General features: G+C 25.6%; 1 protein-coding gene and 1 long non-coding RNA gene across 2 annotated transcripts; both read left to right on the top strand.

Moving 5' to 3' along the window:
- Window positions 1-3,766: 3,766 nt before the first annotated feature.
- LOC135928576 (atypical protein kinase C-like) lies at window positions 3,767-6,852 on the top strand. The gene is made up of 11 exons (XM_065465031.1): window positions 3,767-3,842; window positions 3,886-3,978; window positions 4,022-4,181; window positions 4,712-4,770; window positions 5,229-5,291; window positions 5,375-5,529; window positions 5,627-5,733; window positions 6,028-6,164; window positions 6,287-6,372; window positions 6,694-6,781; window positions 6,830-6,852. The coding sequence occupies exons 1-11, from the start codon at window positions 3,767-3,769 to the stop codon at window positions 6,850-6,852; spliced, it is 1,047 nt and encodes a 348-aa protein (XP_065321103.1).
- Window positions 6,853-6,973: 121 nt separating this feature from the next.
- On the top strand, window positions 6,974-7,591 carry LOC135929141 (uncharacterized). The gene is made up of 4 exons (XR_010572491.1): window positions 6,974-7,079; window positions 7,196-7,263; window positions 7,308-7,397; window positions 7,479-7,591. It is a non-coding gene; the product is annotated as an uncharacterized LOC135929141 (long non-coding RNA).
- Window positions 7,592-21,821: the final 14,230 nt, after the last annotated feature.

Here is a 21,821-nt window from a genome sequence, read left to right as displayed (position 1 = left end):
AAGTATTTTTTTAAATTAAAAAAAAACGCGCTCAAAAAATGATTATAAGTTGAAAAAATGAAAAATTCTCGGTAATATATATAATTGGAAAGAATTTTTAAAATAAAAAAATAATTTTATTAAAATACACTCAAGTTATTTTACCTTAAAGCTATCCATGACTGCATGATGCTTTCTAGAGAAATTATAAATTGGTCTTCTAAATAAGATATTTTTAAATAGAAGTAGAATTTACGAACCATATTTGTAAATACTTACCTATATATAAACAGATACAAGATGGAGGAGGGCCTTTTGTCTCCAATTTTTTAAGTAAAAATTGACACTATATGTTTATATTTTGGCCAAATATTCTTATGAACAAAATCATTTTTTTAAATTTTCTATGTTTTATTTATATTTTCTATCTTTTTTTGCCAAACATTTCTTATATTTTTCCTACATTTTCTATATTTGGGGCTAAAATATTTAATGTCCATTTTAAATTTTGGGGCACATGAAAAAGATATGCTAATTTTATTCTACTATACTTACCCCTGTTTTCTTTTAAATATTTTTATTTTGTTTAGACTTTAATTTAATGATTTGTGTGTATATATATGTCGTATTGGGATATGGAATCTTGAATCCCCACGTTTTCATGAAAAAATAAAATAAAATATAATTACTTTTTCTTCTCTTTGTTGCGGCTGGCACCATATAAATAAAAGGCCAAAATAAGGGATTTAAAAAGAGAATTTAAAAAAAAGTAAATAGTATAAAATTAAGGCATATAATAAATGAAAAGGGATGATAAGACTTTTTTGTTTTAAAAAATATATTTATAAAAAATCCGAATTATTGCAATATTTAAGCAGGGACCCTAACCGTTAATTATAACGGTTCAGTTTGGTTACGGTACGGTTCAGTGTATAAAAAATTATAATGGTTACGTTTTGGTTACGGTTCTTGAGAAGAAATTTATATTAAGGTTCCATTCGGTTCAGCTAATTATAAAGGTTCATTACGGTTAGAAATTTTTTTTTTATTGAAGCAACACCATCTTCTAATTTATTTTTATTATATGCATCTATGAATTATATATCAAAAAAATATATAAGATTCAAAATAACTCATTCTTAGATATTTTATTTGAACTTATAAGTAATATATTTTCAAGTATAAATGGATTCCTTTTTGTTCGTTGTGACGATAACGCAAAAAGCCCTTTCTACAGAAACTTGTGTTGCGGGAACCGCCAGTACTATAAGAGCACGTTTATATAATTCTGGATATCAAATAATTTCCATTTCTAAAATATAAAAACTGAAACGGTCTAACCGTTTTTTATAAAGGTTCTTTTTGCTCCTTCAAAAAATAATTATATCGATTCGGTTACGGTTATGGTTCAGATATTTATAACAAAAATAAATTTTTAAAAAAAAAATATTTAAGGGGATTCGGAATCTTTTTTTTAAAAAAAACAATTAAATTATATTTTTTGCTTCCTGGCTGGCACCAGAAAATTTTATTTTTTAGAGATAATTAATATGTACTTTTATGCTTTAAATCATTATATACTCAAAGGCAATATTTTGTTTCACGCCAGAAAATTCACAGTGTTTTTAAATTTATCAAAACTTTAATGCTATAAATTTTTACACTTTTTTGAATTTATTCATTTATTTCTTTATTTCTTTAATTCCATAATCCATAATAACAAAAAATAAATACATATAAAACCAAATTTTACTTAGAAAAAGAAGAATGTCTATTTTTTTATTTCAATTGTGTACGCCTTTCCTCTAATAGGAGATTGGCTACAGAAAATAACCTTTCACTAGATGCCGAATTTGCCAGGGCTGACAAAATTTTATTCTCTAATTTTCTCAAAAAAGGAAATAAAGTTTCCTGCTTCCAAAACTTGAAAATATTGCCATTGTTATTTGTTTTATTTTTTAAAATTTTATTTTGATAATATTGATATTGGTATAATTTAAAAAAAAAGATAAAACACTAAAATATTAAAACTATATAAAAATATGTAAAAATATATGAAATTACTAAATAAAAATAAACATTTTGATAATCTCAACATAAAATTTGATCGTTGTTATAAATAATTTAGTTTTACAATCTCTAAATGAGTCTGACCTTATTTGGCTCAACCTAAAGATACATAGTATTTTTCCATATTCATAATTGATTTTTAAAAACGGCTAACTCAATATTACATCCAGAAGAAATAAACCATTATAATTTTTTATATACTGAACCGTAACCAAACTGAACCGTTATAAATGTTCGGTCGCTGCTTAAATGTTTAATGAAATGCCATATTGCATTGAATAATTGTTGCAATAATTTGGATTTTTTATAAATATATTTTTTTAAACAAAAAAGTCTTAACCTCTATGCTTAAATTTTATACTTTTTATTTTTTTTTAAATTCTCTTTTTAAATCCCTTATTTTGGCCTTTTAATTATATGGTAGCCAGCCGCAAAAAAGAGAAGAAAAAGTAATTATATATTTTTTTTTCATGAGGATTCGAAAAAAGATCCCGAATAAAACGTGGGGATTCAAGATCTTGAACCCCTCCTTGGCATTCCGAATCCCACATGATTCCATATCCCAATACGACATATATATATATATGATAATAGGTTTTTCATTTGTGTTAAATAATTTATTTTCCGATATTGGAACATATATAATATAAATGTTATATTATTTATATAACACAATTTAGCCGACATTGGATAATAAAGATTATTAAATAGCATTCATTTACTATGAGCAAGATAGCCATTTAAATCAAAGTAAAGAGGATGGAAACAAAAAGGAAGGTTATGTAATAGATGATCTTAGGAGTCGGCAGTAATAATCTAAGGCAACCAAGGATAAAATAGGTTTGAATCTCCAGGAATTTTGTTTTGAAATATATCACATTAGATGTTATATATAATGTACAATTCATAATTGACAATTAAAACTTGCAAAGGATAAGACAATTTCTAAAGAAATGAGATACACCTTATTATTTACACAATAAATAAGAAAAATCAAAATTAAATACAAAAAAATGAACTCGGAAAATTCTATTAAAGAATGAGAGAGTCTTTTTACTTAAAAAAATCTATCCCTTAAATATATTAGCTTTCAGTTTTTTTAAAAAACCTTAGAAAGCTCAGAAAAGATTCTATCTCAGAAGATTTGTCAAGATTAAATTTATTTTCATAAACTATGTATGAGAGCCCAATAAGAAATTGCTAAATTATTTTTTTTTATTAAATTAGATAAAGGTCACATTTAAGCTAATTTTGTTAACATTAAATGATTTGTGACAAATGTTTGGCTAAAAAATATATTAGCTTCAAGGGATCGAATTTAAAATTTAGAGGAAATTAATTTAGCGATTATTGTCTTGGAAATAAATGTTTCACGAAAATCATTTTCACAGAAGTTTTTCTGTAATGTTACTTCGCTTTAGAATTATTTATCGATAAACATTCGTGCTAAATTTGGATATAAAGTATAAAGGTTACTAAAAAAATATGAAGTTCGCAATTAGAATCTACTCTGGAAAGAATTCGGGAAATTATTAGATGGGCATCTTTAATTTCTAAATTTGTCTCAGATTCCTTGGTTGCTGGTTCAAATTTCAAATTTTGGTTTATGTATTGGATTTGTTCATAAGATTTTTCTCAACAATCAATTTTTTTTAGCAATATTGCGTTTCAGATATCTTTTCATCGTAAGCATTTATTAAAAAATTTATTTGTTAAAATGAAAAATTTACTAAAAACTTTATTTGGGAATTGTAGTAAAGATAAAGGGGAAGTTGACCATATAAACGAAGAAGGTAATATAAATATTATAGATATATTTAATATGTATTTTATTAGTCAAAAAAAAAGGGGAAACAAAAAAGTTCTTTAGCAAATTTGTAAAAAAATCTATTGTAGAAGATGAGGAATGTGAAAGAGCTCAACATGAGGGTAAAATAATTATTAGAGAAACGTTCATGATTGATTTTATTAGTTAAAAAAAAGGATAAAAAAGGTAATAAATTAGTGAATTGGTTTAGAAAAAAATTCAACAAGAGGAGAATGGAGAAGAAAACGGTTCCAATTGATAATTTGGATATTGGGAAGGATAGCGAAAGTAGTGAAAATCTAAGATATAGCCCTCTGGCTTCCAAGTAAATTTGGGTTATATTAACCATTGGGATAGTTTTTAATGGTGCCAAAAAAAGCGATAAAATATGTTGGGAACGAATAATAAAAACCATAATTTTATTCGTTTAATTTTGGAAAATTAAATAATTTAAAATATTTTTCAATGAGTGTAAAAATGAACTTTGAAATAATGGAAAAAGTATTATAAATTAAGGATATTTTGAATACTTAGGGATAATTTCTAGTAATATACTAATAATTCGATCCAATCTCTATTATTATTGGTATTCGATTGGAATATTCAAAAATAGGATATTCGTATATTAGTAATATCAATAATCGAATCGCATATGGGATAAGAAATAATTTATTAGAGGTATAATGTCAATTTAATCTTAATTTGATGGGCTAAAAAGAGGAAGAAAGATAAATTAAGAGAGAAAAAATAAAAAATGAAAACAATTCTGCTTAGAGAATGCTAATTTGGAATTTAGAATAAAATATTTAATGCTTTATAAAATGATAATTATTTTAATTATTATTCGAAATATAGTGAACTTGCAAATACCAATGAGTCCAAAGTTAATTTATCCAGGACTCCTAATGATAAAGGTAATCTCCTAGAATATTTGATTCAATTACAATATATTTATCTCTTCTATTCTTTCATAAAATATATATCATATGTAGCTTGAATAAATTTTGTACCAGAAAGTTTAAAAAAAGTATTAAACTTCCTATACCTTTTTTAAACGATTTAGATTTCGTAGATTATCATTGGGAATTTTATCAAAGTCTTATATTTCATTTAGAATCTATTAAAATTTCTGGATGAAAAAAAAAATTTACTTTCATAATTATTTCCTATATATAGTTCTAATAATTTTTGTACTTTTGAAGTTAAAGAATTTATTTCGTAGAATCATTTGTCAGTATTCCCCCTGCCTTTTTATACTAGATTTTTTGCAAATTAATAGCGAATTTTATCAAGGTCGATATTTCATTTATAATATATAAACATTATTATATTTTCCGCATTAAAAATTTCCATTTTTATTCTATATCCAAAGGGTCGATTAACAATAAACCGCGCAGTGAATTTAGCGGCCTCGAATTTTGGGAATTGGAAAAAAGTTTGATATACCATTTTATTTCTCCAATATTTTACCATCAAGGTTTTGTAATTTAATATACGAGCACTTTTTTATTTATAAAGTTCTAAGAAAACCTGAGTACCAATTGTCGGAATTTAGATGCCATGGCGTTTTAGGATGCGGCGCGTATGGGAAGGTATTCAAAGTCAAGCGTAAGAATACCTCCCAAAACTATGCTATGAAGTTTGTCAATAGACGATATGTAAATGGCACTGAGGTTCATATTTATTTATCTATTTTTGCAACAAATATTAAATGTGAATACACTATAGATTTTTTTTCTTTTGGATTGTAAATCAAATATTTGCTTTTAGGATATGGCCTCTATAAAGTGGATTCGAGCAGAATTACATGTTCTTGAGACTGTCAAGAACCATCCTTTCCTGGTTGGCCTTCATTCCTTTTACCAAACTCCCCACAAGTATTTTATTCCTTTTATATGATTATTGATTATAATGAGAAACAGTAAGAAAATATATATAGTTAAGATAAATAATAAAATTTGAATATTAAGAATTCGACATATCAATTGATTATGCCTCGCGCTATAGTCGCTTTTTAAAAAAGCGCTTTTAAAATGCTTGCAATGATATAAGAGATAATTTTATCTGCTATCTTTTAATGCTAATAGCGTTTTTTTTATATATCTTGAAATGGTGACATAGGGCGATTTGATAATCTCGGTTTGAAATCTCATATTAAATTTTTTTCGAAGGTATATATTGCTGATGGATTACATATCTGGTGGAAATCTTAGATGTATTCTGAATAGATATGGACGACTGGTGGAGGACCATGCCATGTTCTACGGAGGAGAAATTGCAATTGCTTTAAAATTTCTACACGACAACGGTTTTAACAAATATTATATATCATTAAAGTATCTTTAATAACACTAATATCATATCTTTGCACAATTAATTAAATATAATGTATAGTTTTTCAAATACAATTGTATATTTCTATCTTTTAAGGGATCATTCATCGTGATCTAAAACCCGAAAATATACTCATAGACCGTGAGGGCCATACCAAACTAGCCGACTATGGAGCATGCATGGTATAAAAAAATCTTTTAAAAAAGCACCCAATAAACTGTCGGCGGCCAGGAGAGCGCCGCTTTCTAGCCGCCGTCATTATAGGTGGCCTAAATCGGTACACTGACTTAAAATGTTTATAAATTATTTTTAAAAAACCTAAATATAATTAGATATAAAATAAACACAACAGATTTAATTATTTAGTATATCTATTGAAATTAACTTATAAGATTTGTGTAAATATAACATATTATTACTTAAATTGGAGAAGAATATTCAAACCTAATTTCGTTGAGCTAGGATGAGCTAATAATGATTTTATATTAACGGTAATTAAATAGGAGGGTTTAGCGAAAGGAGAGAAAGTGAACACATTCTGTGGGACAATCCCATATATGGCGCCCGAAATTTGGCATGGTGAATACTATGGTAAGCCTTTTGGATTACTTTTTTATATTTTCCTATTTCGTAATACAGAAAAATATCAAATTATACTTTAAGGATTATAATAATTAGTACCAAAAATTTATTTTAAAATAATTTTTAGGGTTTAGCTAAAATAAAAATTATTAGGTAAATGTATCCTCTTCCCTACAAAAAAATTTAATTTTAATTATGAAAGATTTTGGTGTGGATTGGTATTCGCTCGGTGTTCTTCTTTATGAATTTCTAGTGGGCCCTATAATTTTTCGAGGGTCTGATAAAGCGACGTACTACTACTATCAAGGTTCAATAATACACTTTTAGAGTGTCTTAAAAAAAAATTTTCTTATAATAAATGATCTAGATCACAAATAATCAGCTTATTTTGTATGTTTAATATTTTCTTAAAACTTTAACCAGAAAGGTTTTCCGGTCCATGGCGTGTGTCAGTCGAAGCTAATTCTATTATGAGTGGACTTCTCAATATAGTTTGATAATATAATTTGTGCATTAAATAAATATAATTTTATAGGATCCCATGGAAAGATTAGGAAGTAATCCGAAAACTGGTTTTAGCGAGATAATCTCCCATTCCTTTTTCGCTTCAATTCATTGGGATATGGTAAAAATTCTATAATTTAAAAAAAATATACATAGTTTATCATAGATTTAAAATTAATTTTTTTTTCTCTTTGCCTTTTAGCTCCTAAACCAGCAATTGTACCCACCCTTCAAACCGAAAAAAAAAATAAAATATGGATTTTTGACCTATTTCTTCGATTCTTTGCTCTATTTAGCGTATGTAAAAGAGTTAATGTGACTTAATTTATTTATTACCATAATCAATAAATATTAGAAAAATATTGTTATTTTCTCGTTGAATTTATGCGTATTTTTTTATAGGTTTTAAACAAAATATGGTAAATTTTTTATAAATCAAGGAAGGAATCATGATTCTATAGCTGTTTTTTTATTATAAAATAATATGCTCAAATTTGACTAGTATTTTTAAAAATGGCCCTATTTAGATTTTAGCCGAAATAACATTATGTAAGCTTGAGATTTTGTTCAAAAGTGGAAGAAGGAGTTGAATTTTTGTTTTCAAAATTTTAAGATACATAATATTATTTTAATCGACCGTCGGGCCCGTTTGACTATATTAATTTTGAGAATTTTGTAAAATCCGCAAAAAATATAAATTTATAAAATAAATTTACATACAAAAAAAATAAATTATTTTAATATTTTTTAAAACAAAAAAGTCTTAACCTCATCCCTTTGCATTCATTATATGCCTTAATTTTATACTATTTACTTTTTTTTAATTTTCTTTTTAAATCCCTAATTTTGGCCTTTTAATTATAGGGTGCCAGCCGCAAAAAAAGAGAAGAAAAAGTAATTAAATTATTTTATTTTTTTCATGGGGATTCGGAATATTTATTAAATATTTTTAAAAAAAATATTTAAAAAAAAAGATCCTGAATAAAACGTGGGGATTCAAGATCTTGAATCCCCACGTTGGGATTCCGAATCCCACATGATTCCATATCCCAATACGACACCTATCTCTTGGACAAGATCACGTTATGGTTAAAAGTGTCGTTAGAAGAGTTAATTTAGTATTATTTAAATGGCTTATAGCTTATTGTTTAGTCTTTAGATTTGCAAAAGTTAAATATTTAATATGAGCAAAATATATGTCTATAAGTTATTAAGTTTCAATATATTTATTTCAATCTAATAACATGCACATGTATCATAAGCGTAAAAATATAGATGGAATGTTATAATTATTTTCATTTTTTGAGATAGAACTCTTTCATCTACTAAAAAACAACCAACCTTATGATTGGGTAATGATATAACTTGCTAAACAAGGATAAAAATATAAAAAAATTTTATAATTTATTAACGGAATCATGTGGTTGAATATCTACAATATATCTTCCCCCCAATAAAGACCATCTAGTTGGCTTTAGGAAAAACATGATCCTTGCCGGATTCGAACCCAGAACTATCGGATTATAAATTATTATAATTCTAACAAATATTTAAATAAATACATAAAAAAATCATACTTAAAAACATTGTCATTACAATTTTTTACGTATATAAGAGCCTTTCCTGCATAATTTCATTAACATTGCGAGTCTTAAGCCTAAATGTCAGTTTCCTATCTTACCATTGAAAGCATTTCAAAGGCAGCGTTAAAGAGGTGGGCAGGTAAAGATTCAAAAATACTTTGAACATTCGTTTTGCAACAGAAATTTTAGAATTATTACAAGAATAAAGAACGGGACGTAATTGTATAAAATACTAACCACATTAAATTTAGTGTGATAAGAGTATTTCTAGCAGATTTATCTTAATTTTTTTTTATTTTTATAGTTAGTTGCTATTACATACTTTGATATGTTAGGAAATATTTATTTTACACTGGGCTCAGCTCAAATTAAAGAAAATGACTATAAATTAAAACACTTTGATGTTAACGTTCTCCGGCAAGAGCCGGTAACCGAATTAACCGACATATCGCCATTACCCAATCTAAAATCTATGTAATGTAATTTATAAATCACTCGAATAAAAAACATATGAATATATCTCTATAGCTCGGAGCTTGAATCATAAGAAAGAGTTTGTATTGATATTTATACTTTATAAAAAATAAACTGAATGATATAATTAAAAAAAATTATAAACTGAATTCAAATTATTTATCAATAAGAGGGATGGGCTGCATAATTACTCAAAAAATTTAAATAATTTTTAATTGTAATGCAAAAATTTATAATTATGAAATTCCATTTCTTAAATTATTTATTAATTAATAATTACATGTAATCGTGATTTTATAGAGAATTCTAATTATATAATTACAATTCTTTTTTATCTCAATTCGTAAAGTAAAAATTCAAGATAGGATTATATTATGGTAAAACTAATGAGAAACTTTATTAATTGGCATATAATAAAATAATATTTTATACTTTATTAAAATTTGCTTTTTATATTTGAAAAATATAAAGGTTGGTTTTACTCCTTAAATATACAATACAAAATGATAGGACGTTTGCAATAAAATTCTGTATTACAAAATGGAACATCATTTATGTCTAAATACTGATTATTTTTCTACCCTAATCAACAAACACTATTGAAAATACTTTTAACGGATATTTAAAAGAAAACGTATAATTTTTCCTATAAATTATCATTTTTTATTTTTCAAAGAGATCGTTAATTATAGGTATTTTATTATAATTATTTAACAACTTAAATAGTGTTACTATAGTTGATGAAGAAAACAATGTGTTATACTTTAAAAACACCTTTTAATTAAACCTAGAATATTAATTCGATTATCGTCTTTTATATATTCACAAATTTGAAATTACCATTATTGTTTTTGACAATCTCGGGACTTTTGTATTTAGAAATGTTTATTGAAAACAGCTTCATATACTATTAATTATTATAAATATTTTGTCTAGATATTTACTCAACAAATCTAAACGGGAAAGTTTTGCCATTCTAATAAAATTTCTATAGTGCGGAATAAAGACAATTGCTATGGGGGATAAAATTTACAGAATTATAAAAATTACATTACCATCTTTAAATTATCAAACTTTGGGTAATGCATAATTTGATTTAGTAATATTCAAAACAATTATTGTTATTTTTCAAACAGCTTATCATTCATTATTGAATAGCTTTTCTTCATAAGCTTATATTCTTCATGTATCATTTATATAAGAAATTTGTAAAATTGAACAGGAAAATTTTTTCGATAAATACTTTATTTGGTGATTGAAGTAAAAATAAAAAGCAAGTCAGCCAGCCTCTAAAAGTGGTAATATAAATATTATAGATAGGTTTAATTTGTATTTTGTTAATAAAAAAAGGAAAAATTAGGCAAATATGATGACATTAATATCAATGTAATAATCATACCCCAATGTAATGCTATGGATAAATATATAATTAAAAGGGCTCCAAAAGATGGTAGAATAACTGTTATAAACCTGTTTGTGATTTGTATTTTACTGGTAAAACAAAAAAGTAAGAAGCTAAAAAAATTCAATTCGCGTTGCTGGAACCTCTTCATAAAAGGTAAGAGAGAAAAATTTTTATGGCGTTTATAGAATAAATTTCACTTGTTCTGATTTTCATTATAACGATGATAATAGGTTATATGATTATGTGATTGTCGCAGAGACGAATTTTGATTTTTTTAAATTTCTTTTTTTTGTTTTATTTATAAAATATTAATCATAAATAAGTCCATAGCATTCAATTTGCCTTCATATAGAGCGGCTTTTATGTTCTCTTCACCCAAATCGATAATATGAATTGATCATCGCAATGATCTCATGAATGTAATCTTTATCATTTTTTCGACATTTTTATATTCTACTACAAATATATTTTATATAAATGATATATGATGAATATATGTATCAATGAAAAAATATTGATTATTGAAAGATAAGCTGATTTTTAAGTTAAAACTTAAGAAACAATTTTACAATATCCAGAAAACCTTTTTGAAGCCGGTTCTTTAAAAGTGCCTATAATTAAGCCTTTCTTCGTTTTTTTCTATTATTGGGATAAATATAAAGGCAATCAATATTAATGATCAACGCAAATGTCCATTTTTATCGAGAAAGATTATATCTTTATTTTTGATAGATTAATTATAATTAGATAATTACAATTCATTTTTTATTAATTAATATAATAAAAAATTAAAGTAGGATTCTATTGAAAATTATCAAATGGAGTTATAGTTTAGAAGAACCTTTTAAATTGCTGAAAAACTTCCTAGCATATTAATTCGATCTTTATCACCTAGAATAATTGACATATATTCTATATTAATATAATCCACTTCCACAACATAAAATTTTAATGTTCAAAATCATATTAAACTAAATTTCGATTAAAAATATTATTTGTTAAGGTATGAATATATAGTAATTTTTGAACCATATTAACGTATGATTTTCATATTTTGCGGTTTTTAGTGTGTGGGTGACTTCTCCCCTTGGCTACACCATTGAGAGAATCTATACATCTAGAAAAATTAGAGATTCTATGAATGATACTATACCCTTTAATATAGGTAATGAATTTACCCGTTTTCATATCATTCCCATCAAAGCTTAACCAAAATTTGTAATTTAAAAAAATTACTTGCGTTATCTGAGCCAAGGTAATATAGTTAAAGTATTCACTCAATATATTCCCGCCAAAAATATGAATGAATGATTGCAATATTATTAATAGTTAACCAAAATAGAGGAGACCGGGGTAAAACGATTGACGGGGTAACAATGATAACGAGAATAACCTTTTAACTCTTGAGCACAAAGATTTTAAATTTGGTGTGAAGATGTATTTTTATATCTAATTTGTTACCTATGTTCATCTTTTAAAAACTTACCTGGTTTTATATATTTTGTCAAAAAACTGTTTTTTACCCAAAAAATATAAAAATCATTCTCTAGTATATTTTGCTTTTAGTAAAATATTCATATCCTCAGGATTCAAAATTTGGCACACATGTTTCTTAATGTATTAGCTATAAAATAAAATTTTATCTGACATTTGTAGCTATACTAGAAGTCACGCAATAACGATATTTATAATATATGTCACCTTGGGCTAACGCTGTTATGGGTAAAACGGTTAAAATATATAATTATTCACATTAAATTTTTCATTCATTCATTTATTAAAATTGTATCAATCAAATAATGAGAAATTATAAAAGAAAAACCATATTCAAAGATGTAAGTATAATAGATGAAGTCATAAAATTAAAATAACAATAACACTTCATTGAATTTGTCTGTATATATACATTATACAACATTGAGAAGAAGATATTAAAATGGTATTTAAAGTTCAGATCATAAACAAATATTTACAAATGAAGAAGAATCGTGATTGCATATTAGAAGCAAGCAGGTCATTTATGATTAACGCCTATACATAATTAAATTATATTGTTTGTATTTGAATTGATTGAGCAATACTAATAAAGTTACCAAATTAATATTAAATTATTAATTCAGAGAAAAAAAAAGATATCAGAAAAGAATTGATTATGTGTTATTTGCAAGAAAAACTATATAAATAGTCGTGAGGGAGATGAATAGTTAAAATGTACAATGTGCCTTGAATGGGCGCATTCTAAATGTGCTAATTATGACTACTTTACATGTCCATATTACATTGATTAGTTTGTAAATAAAAATCATAAATATATCTTAAATTTGTAATATTTGATAAATAAAACGATAAATATATGTCAAATATTATTTTAACCACTTTAACGCATTGCTTATCACTATACCCTGTAAGGGTAAAATGGCGAAAATGAGTAGTTTGACATAAATAATCATAGCTCCTAAAATATTATAGGTAGAGGGCTACACTTTTTTATATCTTGTAGATGAGGGATGGGGCTATACATTGATTTATAATTTTTTGTGTTTGACTCTTGTTTAAAATTTTTATGGTAAATATGCAAAACGTTTACCTTATTGAAATATTTATAAAATTCCTGGCATGATATATTATAAATTTGTTTAACCATTAGCGCGGCCTCTAATGTTGTTAAAGCAATCCGATTTCTCTCCAGTCCTTATCAGGCTATAAATGTGCTCGGATGAGGCATTAGAAAGAGGTAAGGAGAAGACATACTCGCATATTTTTCCCAAGCATGAGAATAAATTGTTAATACGAAAAAATTCAACCCATTTCTCCTCTACTTATAGATCATCTAACTTTAAATATTCTGGCTAATAAAAAATTGTGGAAATTACAATCTCCTCAAACTAGACATCAATGTTATTCAGTATTTTTAATATATTTATTAATTTACAAAAACCATATATTGATGGTTTCTGTTACAAGGCTTAATATTTATCCATTTGTAAATAGAGTTATTAAAATCAAATTTTGATTTTAATTCTAAAATTGGTTTAATAAAAATATCTGCTTCATTTAAAAATGTATTATTTAGAGTATTATTTGGACATTTTAATATAATATTTTTAGCAATAGCGCCATAAAATTTATTATCAATTTTTAACTGTAGAGATGAACAGAGCTGTAGCATGATTTTATTTATAAAGAATATTCTGATTACAACTGAATATTAACTGCATGAAGTAGATTTTTTACATATCTCGAATATGCTTCTGCCATTTCATAATCCAAAAAATTTTTCAAAATTTTAGGATAGCTTTTAAATTCTTTATTTAAAAAGTATTTTTTTTAAGGGTTTGTAAAATTTTAAAATATCGATGGCAGGTATTAATGATAATCACCTGATAGGTACATATCGCAACAACTCATTCCAAGTAAGACCACTCCACCAACTCTTTTAGTTGATGAACAAAATTATTTAAAACATTTCATCACAATTATTTCGACATCCACAGATAGTACATTCATTGCCTTCTTTCAAGAATCATGTTGTATATGCCATATACAGCCAATTGGTATTAATTCATTATTGTGCTGCCTGAATTAGGTAAATACACTTTGGTTTTTGCCAAATACAGAGGCATTATCAGCGGAGATAGCTGACATGCAATTCATTGATAACCCTGAATCAGCTATATTTACATTATGTGGTTAGCTACATCGTTGTTTTCACTACCCGAAAAATTTTTTTTAACAGTTTTATTGAAATGTTATAATATTTCCATTATTAGATGAATCTGTTATAATTGCATATGAGATGCCCATCTTTCAAATCGTCTAGAATTGACCTCAGGATTCAGTTACCAAGTAAGGTTTGCACTTATATTGGAGTAATTAAATATCATAGGAAAAAGATTCTACCAACATTGTGATGATATAGCTCTGTGAATGTTGAACTACATGATAGGTTTATACGATTTCCGCAGCTGTAGTTGAATCTGTATTATTTATTATTTTTGGAGTATATTTTTGTATTGCAATAAAGTTGATATACGATATACTCACCTGTACTGACTTATATGAATGAAATTATGTTGATTTATTATTGGATAAAAATAAAACAGGATAAAAAATTTTTTACAAATTAGACATGTTTTTCGAAATATTTAAAATTTATTTTAAAAATATAAAAATAATTAATTACTATCTCTCAAAATTATTATTTATATATTAAAAACGTTAAAATACCTTTTTTAAAAATTGTGGGATAAATTAAAAAATTGCGGTAGATTTTTGGGGGAGATTTCCAATTGCGATAATTTTGCGGGAGAGAGATGATCTGCGTGTAAACTAAATAATTGCGGGAGTCTCCCGCTGATACGGGGAGACATGGCCACCCTGTTCACGACTCAAGTTGGAAGTCTAAAGTTAAAAATAAAAAAAATAGAAAAAATGTTTTTTTAATTAATAACTAATTTGAAATCTTCGTCCTATAGTCCCATCAAGTTAACGACTCAGCTCATAGAACTATTTGACCTCTAGTCGACATAAGTATATATTTAGTATTCACGACCTTAAATTGGAAGTCTAAAGTTAAAAATAAAAAAAATAGAACAAATGTTTTAGTAATTAATAGTAACTAATTTGAAATATTCGTCCTCTAGTCGACTCAAGTTTAAAGAACTATTCGACGATTAGCCGACTATATTATATATTTCGTATTCACGACTCAAGTTGGAAGTCTAAAGTTAAAAATAAAGAAAACAACAAATATTTTATTAATTAGTAATAAATAACTAATTTCAAATCTTCGTCCTCTAGTCGATTCAAGTTCATAGAACTCTTCGTCCTATAGTCGACTCAAGTTCATAGAACTATTCATCCTATAGTCGACTCAAGTTGGAAGTTTTAAATAAATAAAAATGAAAAAAACAGAACAAAATCTTAATTTAATAACTATAACTATTTGAAATATTCGTCCTCTAGTCAACTCAAGTTCATATAACTATTCGTCCTCTAGTCGACTCAAGTTCTTAAAACTATTCGTACTTGAGTTCACGATATGAGTTAGTCGACTTATTCAACTAACGACTAGAGACTCTTAGTTGGAGTCGGGTTAACTCGACGTTTTAACAACATTACTTTTATATCTAAAAGATGATCGAATTAATATGCTAGAAAGTTTTCAACATTGTTTTCTTCAACAACAGTAGAATAACTATTTAGCTTTAATGTCGCTAAATAATCATAATAGAATACTTTTATTGATAATCTCTTTGAAAAATAAAAAAATGATAATTTATAGAAAAAATATACATTTTCTTTTAAATGTACGTTAATTCAATAGTGTTTGTTGATTAGGGTAGAAAAACTGCATCAAATTTTTGACATAAAGGATTTTCCATTTTGTAATACAATTTGATTGCGAATGTCTCATCATTTTGTATAGTATATTTAAGGAGTAAAACCTTTATATTTTTCAAACATAAAAAACAAATTTTTTTAAAGAATAAAATTTTATTAAAATTATATTATATGAAAATTAATAAAGATTCTCATTTTTATTTACTATTTTTAATCAAATCTTATTTAAAATTTTAGAATTCTTTATTTGAAACATTCTAACAAATAGTGTTGGTTATAAAGGGTGCAAGATTTTGTGGTAAATATAAACATAACTTAATAGACCATGGATAATCTAGTAACAGTTTATGGTATTGAAAAGAATACCTTTGGTTAGAAATTTAATCAAAAGAATAACAGAAATAATAATTACTCTAAAATATAAAACGGCAAAGGTTAAAATATATGAAATCAAAAATAGCTGCTAGATCTTGATACCACTGACTTTTGTTATTCGTTTTCAAATTGATAACTTAATAATTACAAAATAAATATAGTTTTCTTTTCAATAAAGATCTTATAATTTAGTTAATTTTAATACATATACTAAAGAATATTTATATCTGTTGTGTTTATTTGATTTCTATTTATATTGCTTTTCTTAAAATAATTTTTAATATATTATAAAATTCTTATTCGGTGTACTTTACGCCATATATAATGACAACGATAGAAAGCGGCACCCGGTCTATGATAGTTTTATCGATGCTAAGTTCTTATTTCTTATCTTTTTTAAAATGATTTATTGCATATACCTTGCATGCTCCATAGTCGTAGGTATGGCAAGGCCCTTACGATCTAATAGTATATTTTCACGGTGAAGATAGCGATGAATGATCCCTTAAAAGATAGAAATATACGATTATATTTTAAAAACTATACATTTTGTTTAATTAAAGGTTGTGTTATTAAAAGTTAACTTTAATAATATGATAATTTTGTTAAAACCGTTGTCGTGTAAATAATTTAAAGCAATTGCGATTTCCCCTGCATAGAATATGGCGTGATCTTCCGCCAGTCACCCATATCTTTTCATAATAGATCTAAGATTTTCCCCTGAAATGAAATGCATAATATATTGCGAAAAAATTTAATATGCGACTGAGATTTTTAAAAGATTTTCTTGGGTCACCATTTTAAGGTAGCGTATTAAAAATGCTATTATTCTTAAAAGATAGAAGATAAACTTATAACATTGCAAGCATCTTAAAAGCGCCGTTTAAGAAGCGGCTCTAGCAAGCGGCATAATTAATTGAAATGAAGAATTCTTAATATTCAAATTTTATTATTTATCTATAACTGATGAGGAATTTGTAACAGCTCCAAACGAGGGTAGAATAATTATTATATAAACTGTTCATGATTTGATTTTATTAGTCAAAAATATAGGGAAAATAAAAAGGTTCTTTATGAAATTTGATAAAAAAATCTAATGAAAAGAAGGGAATGGACATTTGTGCAATGAACGAGATTACCATTCCAGACATTCATTGAAATGATGCTAATTTATTTAGTGATGTAGTAGATGGAGAATTTGTAACAGCTCCACAAGTGAGTAAAATAATTATTATAAAAATGTTCATGATTTCATTTTATTAGTCATAAAAAAGGGAAAATAAAAAGGTTTAAAAGATTTGATAAATGATCTATTGTCGGGAGTGGACATTTATGAGATCAACGAGATTACCATTCCAGGCATTCGTAATGCTAATATATTTTGTGCTTGTCTCGTGGAAAATGAGAAATAAAATGTTATATAAATTTAAACTTTTTTCGAATTCCCGTGATAGCCGCTAAATTCACATGTAGGAGAATATTGTTAGATGACTCTATATATATAAAATAAAATGAAGATAATTTATAGGTGGAAAATTTAATAATTTTTATATATTATAAATGAAATATTGATAAAATTCGCAACATTCATTTGTTAAAAACCCTAGTGTAAAATAGCGAAATTAAGATTATAAATTAAATTCTTCAACTTCAAAAAGCAAATATTTTATTTGTGCAGAAATTTCAATAATTTTTATAGATCATAAATTTGGGCTTTGTAGAAATTCGCTATAATAATTTCCACAAAAAGTAAATAGGGTAAAAGTTTACTGACAAATTAAGATTTTAGAAATTAAATTCATTAATTTCAAGTAGAAAAATTATTCGAACTATATATATATGGAAATAATTTTTTATGAAAGTATAGTTTTTTTATCCAGAAATTTTAATAATTTTAATAGTCTGAAGTTGATAAATTCTCAATGATAATTTACAATCTAAATCGGTTAAAAAAAGTTATAGGAAGATTAATACTTTTTTTAAACTTCTGATAGAAAATTTATTCTAGCTATATATGAAATATTATTTTTATGAAAGAATAGAAGGGAAAAATTACTATAATTGAGTCAAATATTCGAGAGGCAAAATAATATTTGTTTACCTTTATCATTTGTTAAGTCACTTCTGAATGGCTTCCAAGGTAAGTTAACTGTGGACTCAAGATTGCTATTAGGATCTATTTCACTATATTTTGAATGTTATTTAAAATAATTATTATTTTTCGTAGCACTAAATATTATATTCTAAATTTCAAATTGGCATCTGGTAATGCATTTCATTTCAGGGGAAAATCTTAAATCTATTACGAAAAGATATGGCGACTGGGGAAAATCACGCTATATTCTATGCAGAGGAAATCGCGATTGCCTTAAATTATTTACACGACAACGGTTTTAACAAAGTTATTGTATTATTAAAGTTAACTTTTAATAACACAACCTTTAATTAAACAAAATGTATAGTTATTTTCAAATATAATCGTATATTTATATCTTTTAAGGGATCATTCATCGCAATCTTAAACCTTAAAATATACTCTTAGATCGTAAGGGCCATGCCATATCTGCGACTATGGAGCATGTAAGGTATATGCAATAAATCATTTAAAAAAAGATAAGAAAAAATAACTTAGCATCGATATAACTATCGTAGACCGGGTGCCGCTTTCTATCGTTGTCATTATAGGTGGCGTAAAGTACACCGACTTAGAATTTTTATAATTTATTAAAAATTATTTTAAGTAAAGCTAAATATAAATAGAAATAAAATAAAATAAACACAACAGATATAAATTTTCTTTAGTATATGTATTAAAATTAACTAAATTATAAATTCCTCATCAGTTATAGATAAATAATAAAATTTTAATATTAAGAATTCTTCATTTCAATTAATTATGCCTCTTGCTAGAGCCGCTTCTTAAACGGTGATTTTAAGATGCTTGCAATGTTATAAGTTTATATTCTATCTTTTAATAATAACAGCGTTTTTAATATGCTACCTTAAAATGATGACCCAGGAAAATTTTTTAAAAATCTCAGTTGCATATTAAATTTTTTTGCAATATATTGGTAATGCATTTCATTTCAGGGGAAAATCTTAGATCTATTATGAAAAGATATGGGCCACTGGCGGAAGATCACGCCATATTCTATGCAGAGGAAATCGCGATTGCGTTAAATTATTTACACGACAACGGTTTTAACAATATTATTATATTATCAAAGTTAACTTTTAATAACACAACTTTTAATTAAACAAAATGATAGTTTTTCAAATATAATCGTATATTTCTATCTTTTAAGAGATCATTCATCGCTATCTTCACCCTGAAAATATACTCTTAGATCGTAAACCATGCCATACCTACGACTATGGAGCATGTAAGGTATAGGCAATAAATTATTTTAAAATAAGAAAAGATAACTTAGCATCGATATAACTATCGTAGACCGCGTGCCACTTTCTATAGGTGGAGTAAAGTACACCGACTTAGAATTTTTATAATATATTAAAAATTATTTTAAGAAAAGTTAAATATAAATAGAAATCAAATAAACACAACAGTAAATTTTCTTTAGTATATTTATTGAAATTAACTAATTATAAGATCTTTATTGAAAAGAAAACTATATTTATTTTTTAATTATTAAGTTATCAATTTGAAACCGAATAACAAAAGATCAGTGGTATTAAGATCTAGCATCTATTTTTGATCCATATATTTCAACCTCTGCCGTTTTATATTTTAGAGTAATTATTATTTCTTTTATTCTTTTGATAAAATTTTCAACCAAAGTTATTCTTTTAAATACCATAAACTGTTACTAGATTTGTCAACCATGGTCTAATAAGTGGTGTTTGTATTCACCACAAAATCTAGCATCCTTTCTAACCAACTCTATTTGTTAGAATGTTTCAAATATAAGAATTCCAAAGAATTTTCGAAAAATGAGTTTTTATATCAAAATTTTTAATACAAACATTATCTATTTAAAAAAATAAAAATTATGGTATCTTTTATAGTTTTAGCTTTTTGATTGATTGAAACCCAGTCGGGGCAGATCTGTATTTGATAAAATTATTTTAATCAGAGTTTGAAATTGTTACAAAATACCTGAATCCACGAAACCAATATGAATATATGAACCACTATATTGAACCTTAAATTTCCAGAAAATTATTCTCATTAAAATAATTAGAAACTTTGTCATTCCTAAAAAAGAGTTTGAAATTGGAATTATACCCTATAAGAAAAAAGATTGAAATAAATGTTGTCGTTTTTAAATTTACATTTACGAAATTTTCTTATAACTCTAATTACTGATAAAATTTCTCGCCAAGTAAAGGTTAATTCTTATTAAATGTAGTAGGTATCCAAGAAATATTACAAAAATTAGTGATAATTTTGTGTAAAAATAACATTAATACTTTAATTCAAATTCGAAGCTAATTTTGTTGAGCTAGGACGAGCTAATATTGTTTATTAACAGCTGAAGAGAGTGAACACGTTCTATGGGACAATCCCATATATGGCGCCCGAAATTTGGCATGGTGAATTCTATCGTAAGCCTTTTGGAATAAATTTTTATATTTTCCGATCTCGTAATACAGATTATTTATTATTTTTATACAAAATATTTAAAATTAAACTTTAAGGATTTTAAATAATTAGTTTAATATTAAACTTTAAGGATTTTAATAATTAGTTTAAAATAATTTATAAGGTTTAGCTATAATTTAAGAATTATTATATAATGAATCCTCCTCCCTAATAGATTGGTATTGGCTCGGTGTGCTTCTTTATGAAATTCTAGTGGGCCCTAAAATTTTTCGAGGGTCTGATAAAGCGACCTACCACTACTATAAAGGTTCATTTTTTACACCTTTAAAGTGTCTTAAATTTTTTTCATAAATAATCAGTTTATTTTTTGAATTATTATTATTAATTTTATTATGTTTAATTAGGAAGTAATCCGAAAACTGGTTTTAGCGAGATAATCTCCCATTCCTTTTTCGCTTCAATTCATTGGGATATGGTAAAAAAGTGTTCTATAATTTTAAAAAATAACTATACAAGTTTATCATACATTCAAAAATTGTTCAAATTATTTTTCTCTTTGCCTTTTACCTCCTAAACAAGCAATTATACCCACCCTTCAAACCGAAAAAAAAAATTTGAATTTTTGACCTATTTTTTCGATTCTTTGCCCTATTTAGCGTATGTAAAAGAAAATTTAATTTATTATTATTGCCATCATCAATAAATAGTGGAAAAAAAATTGCTATTTTCTCGTTGATTTTTTTTTATAGGTTTTATGAAACCTAATGTGGTAAACTTTTATAAATCAAGCAAGGATCATGT

This window comes from Gordionus sp. m RMFG-2023, chromosome 4 (assembly GCF_954871325.1).
Source record: "Gordionus sp. m RMFG-2023 chromosome 4, tfGorSpeb1-WG-v2, whole genome shotgun sequence".
NCBI lineage: Eukaryota > Metazoa > Nematomorpha > Gordioida > Chordodea > Parachordodidae > Gordionus > Gordionus sp. m RMFG-2023.
The sequence above is the reverse complement of the archived record's forward strand: the minus strand, read 5'-3'. Positions and strand labels throughout refer to the sequence as shown.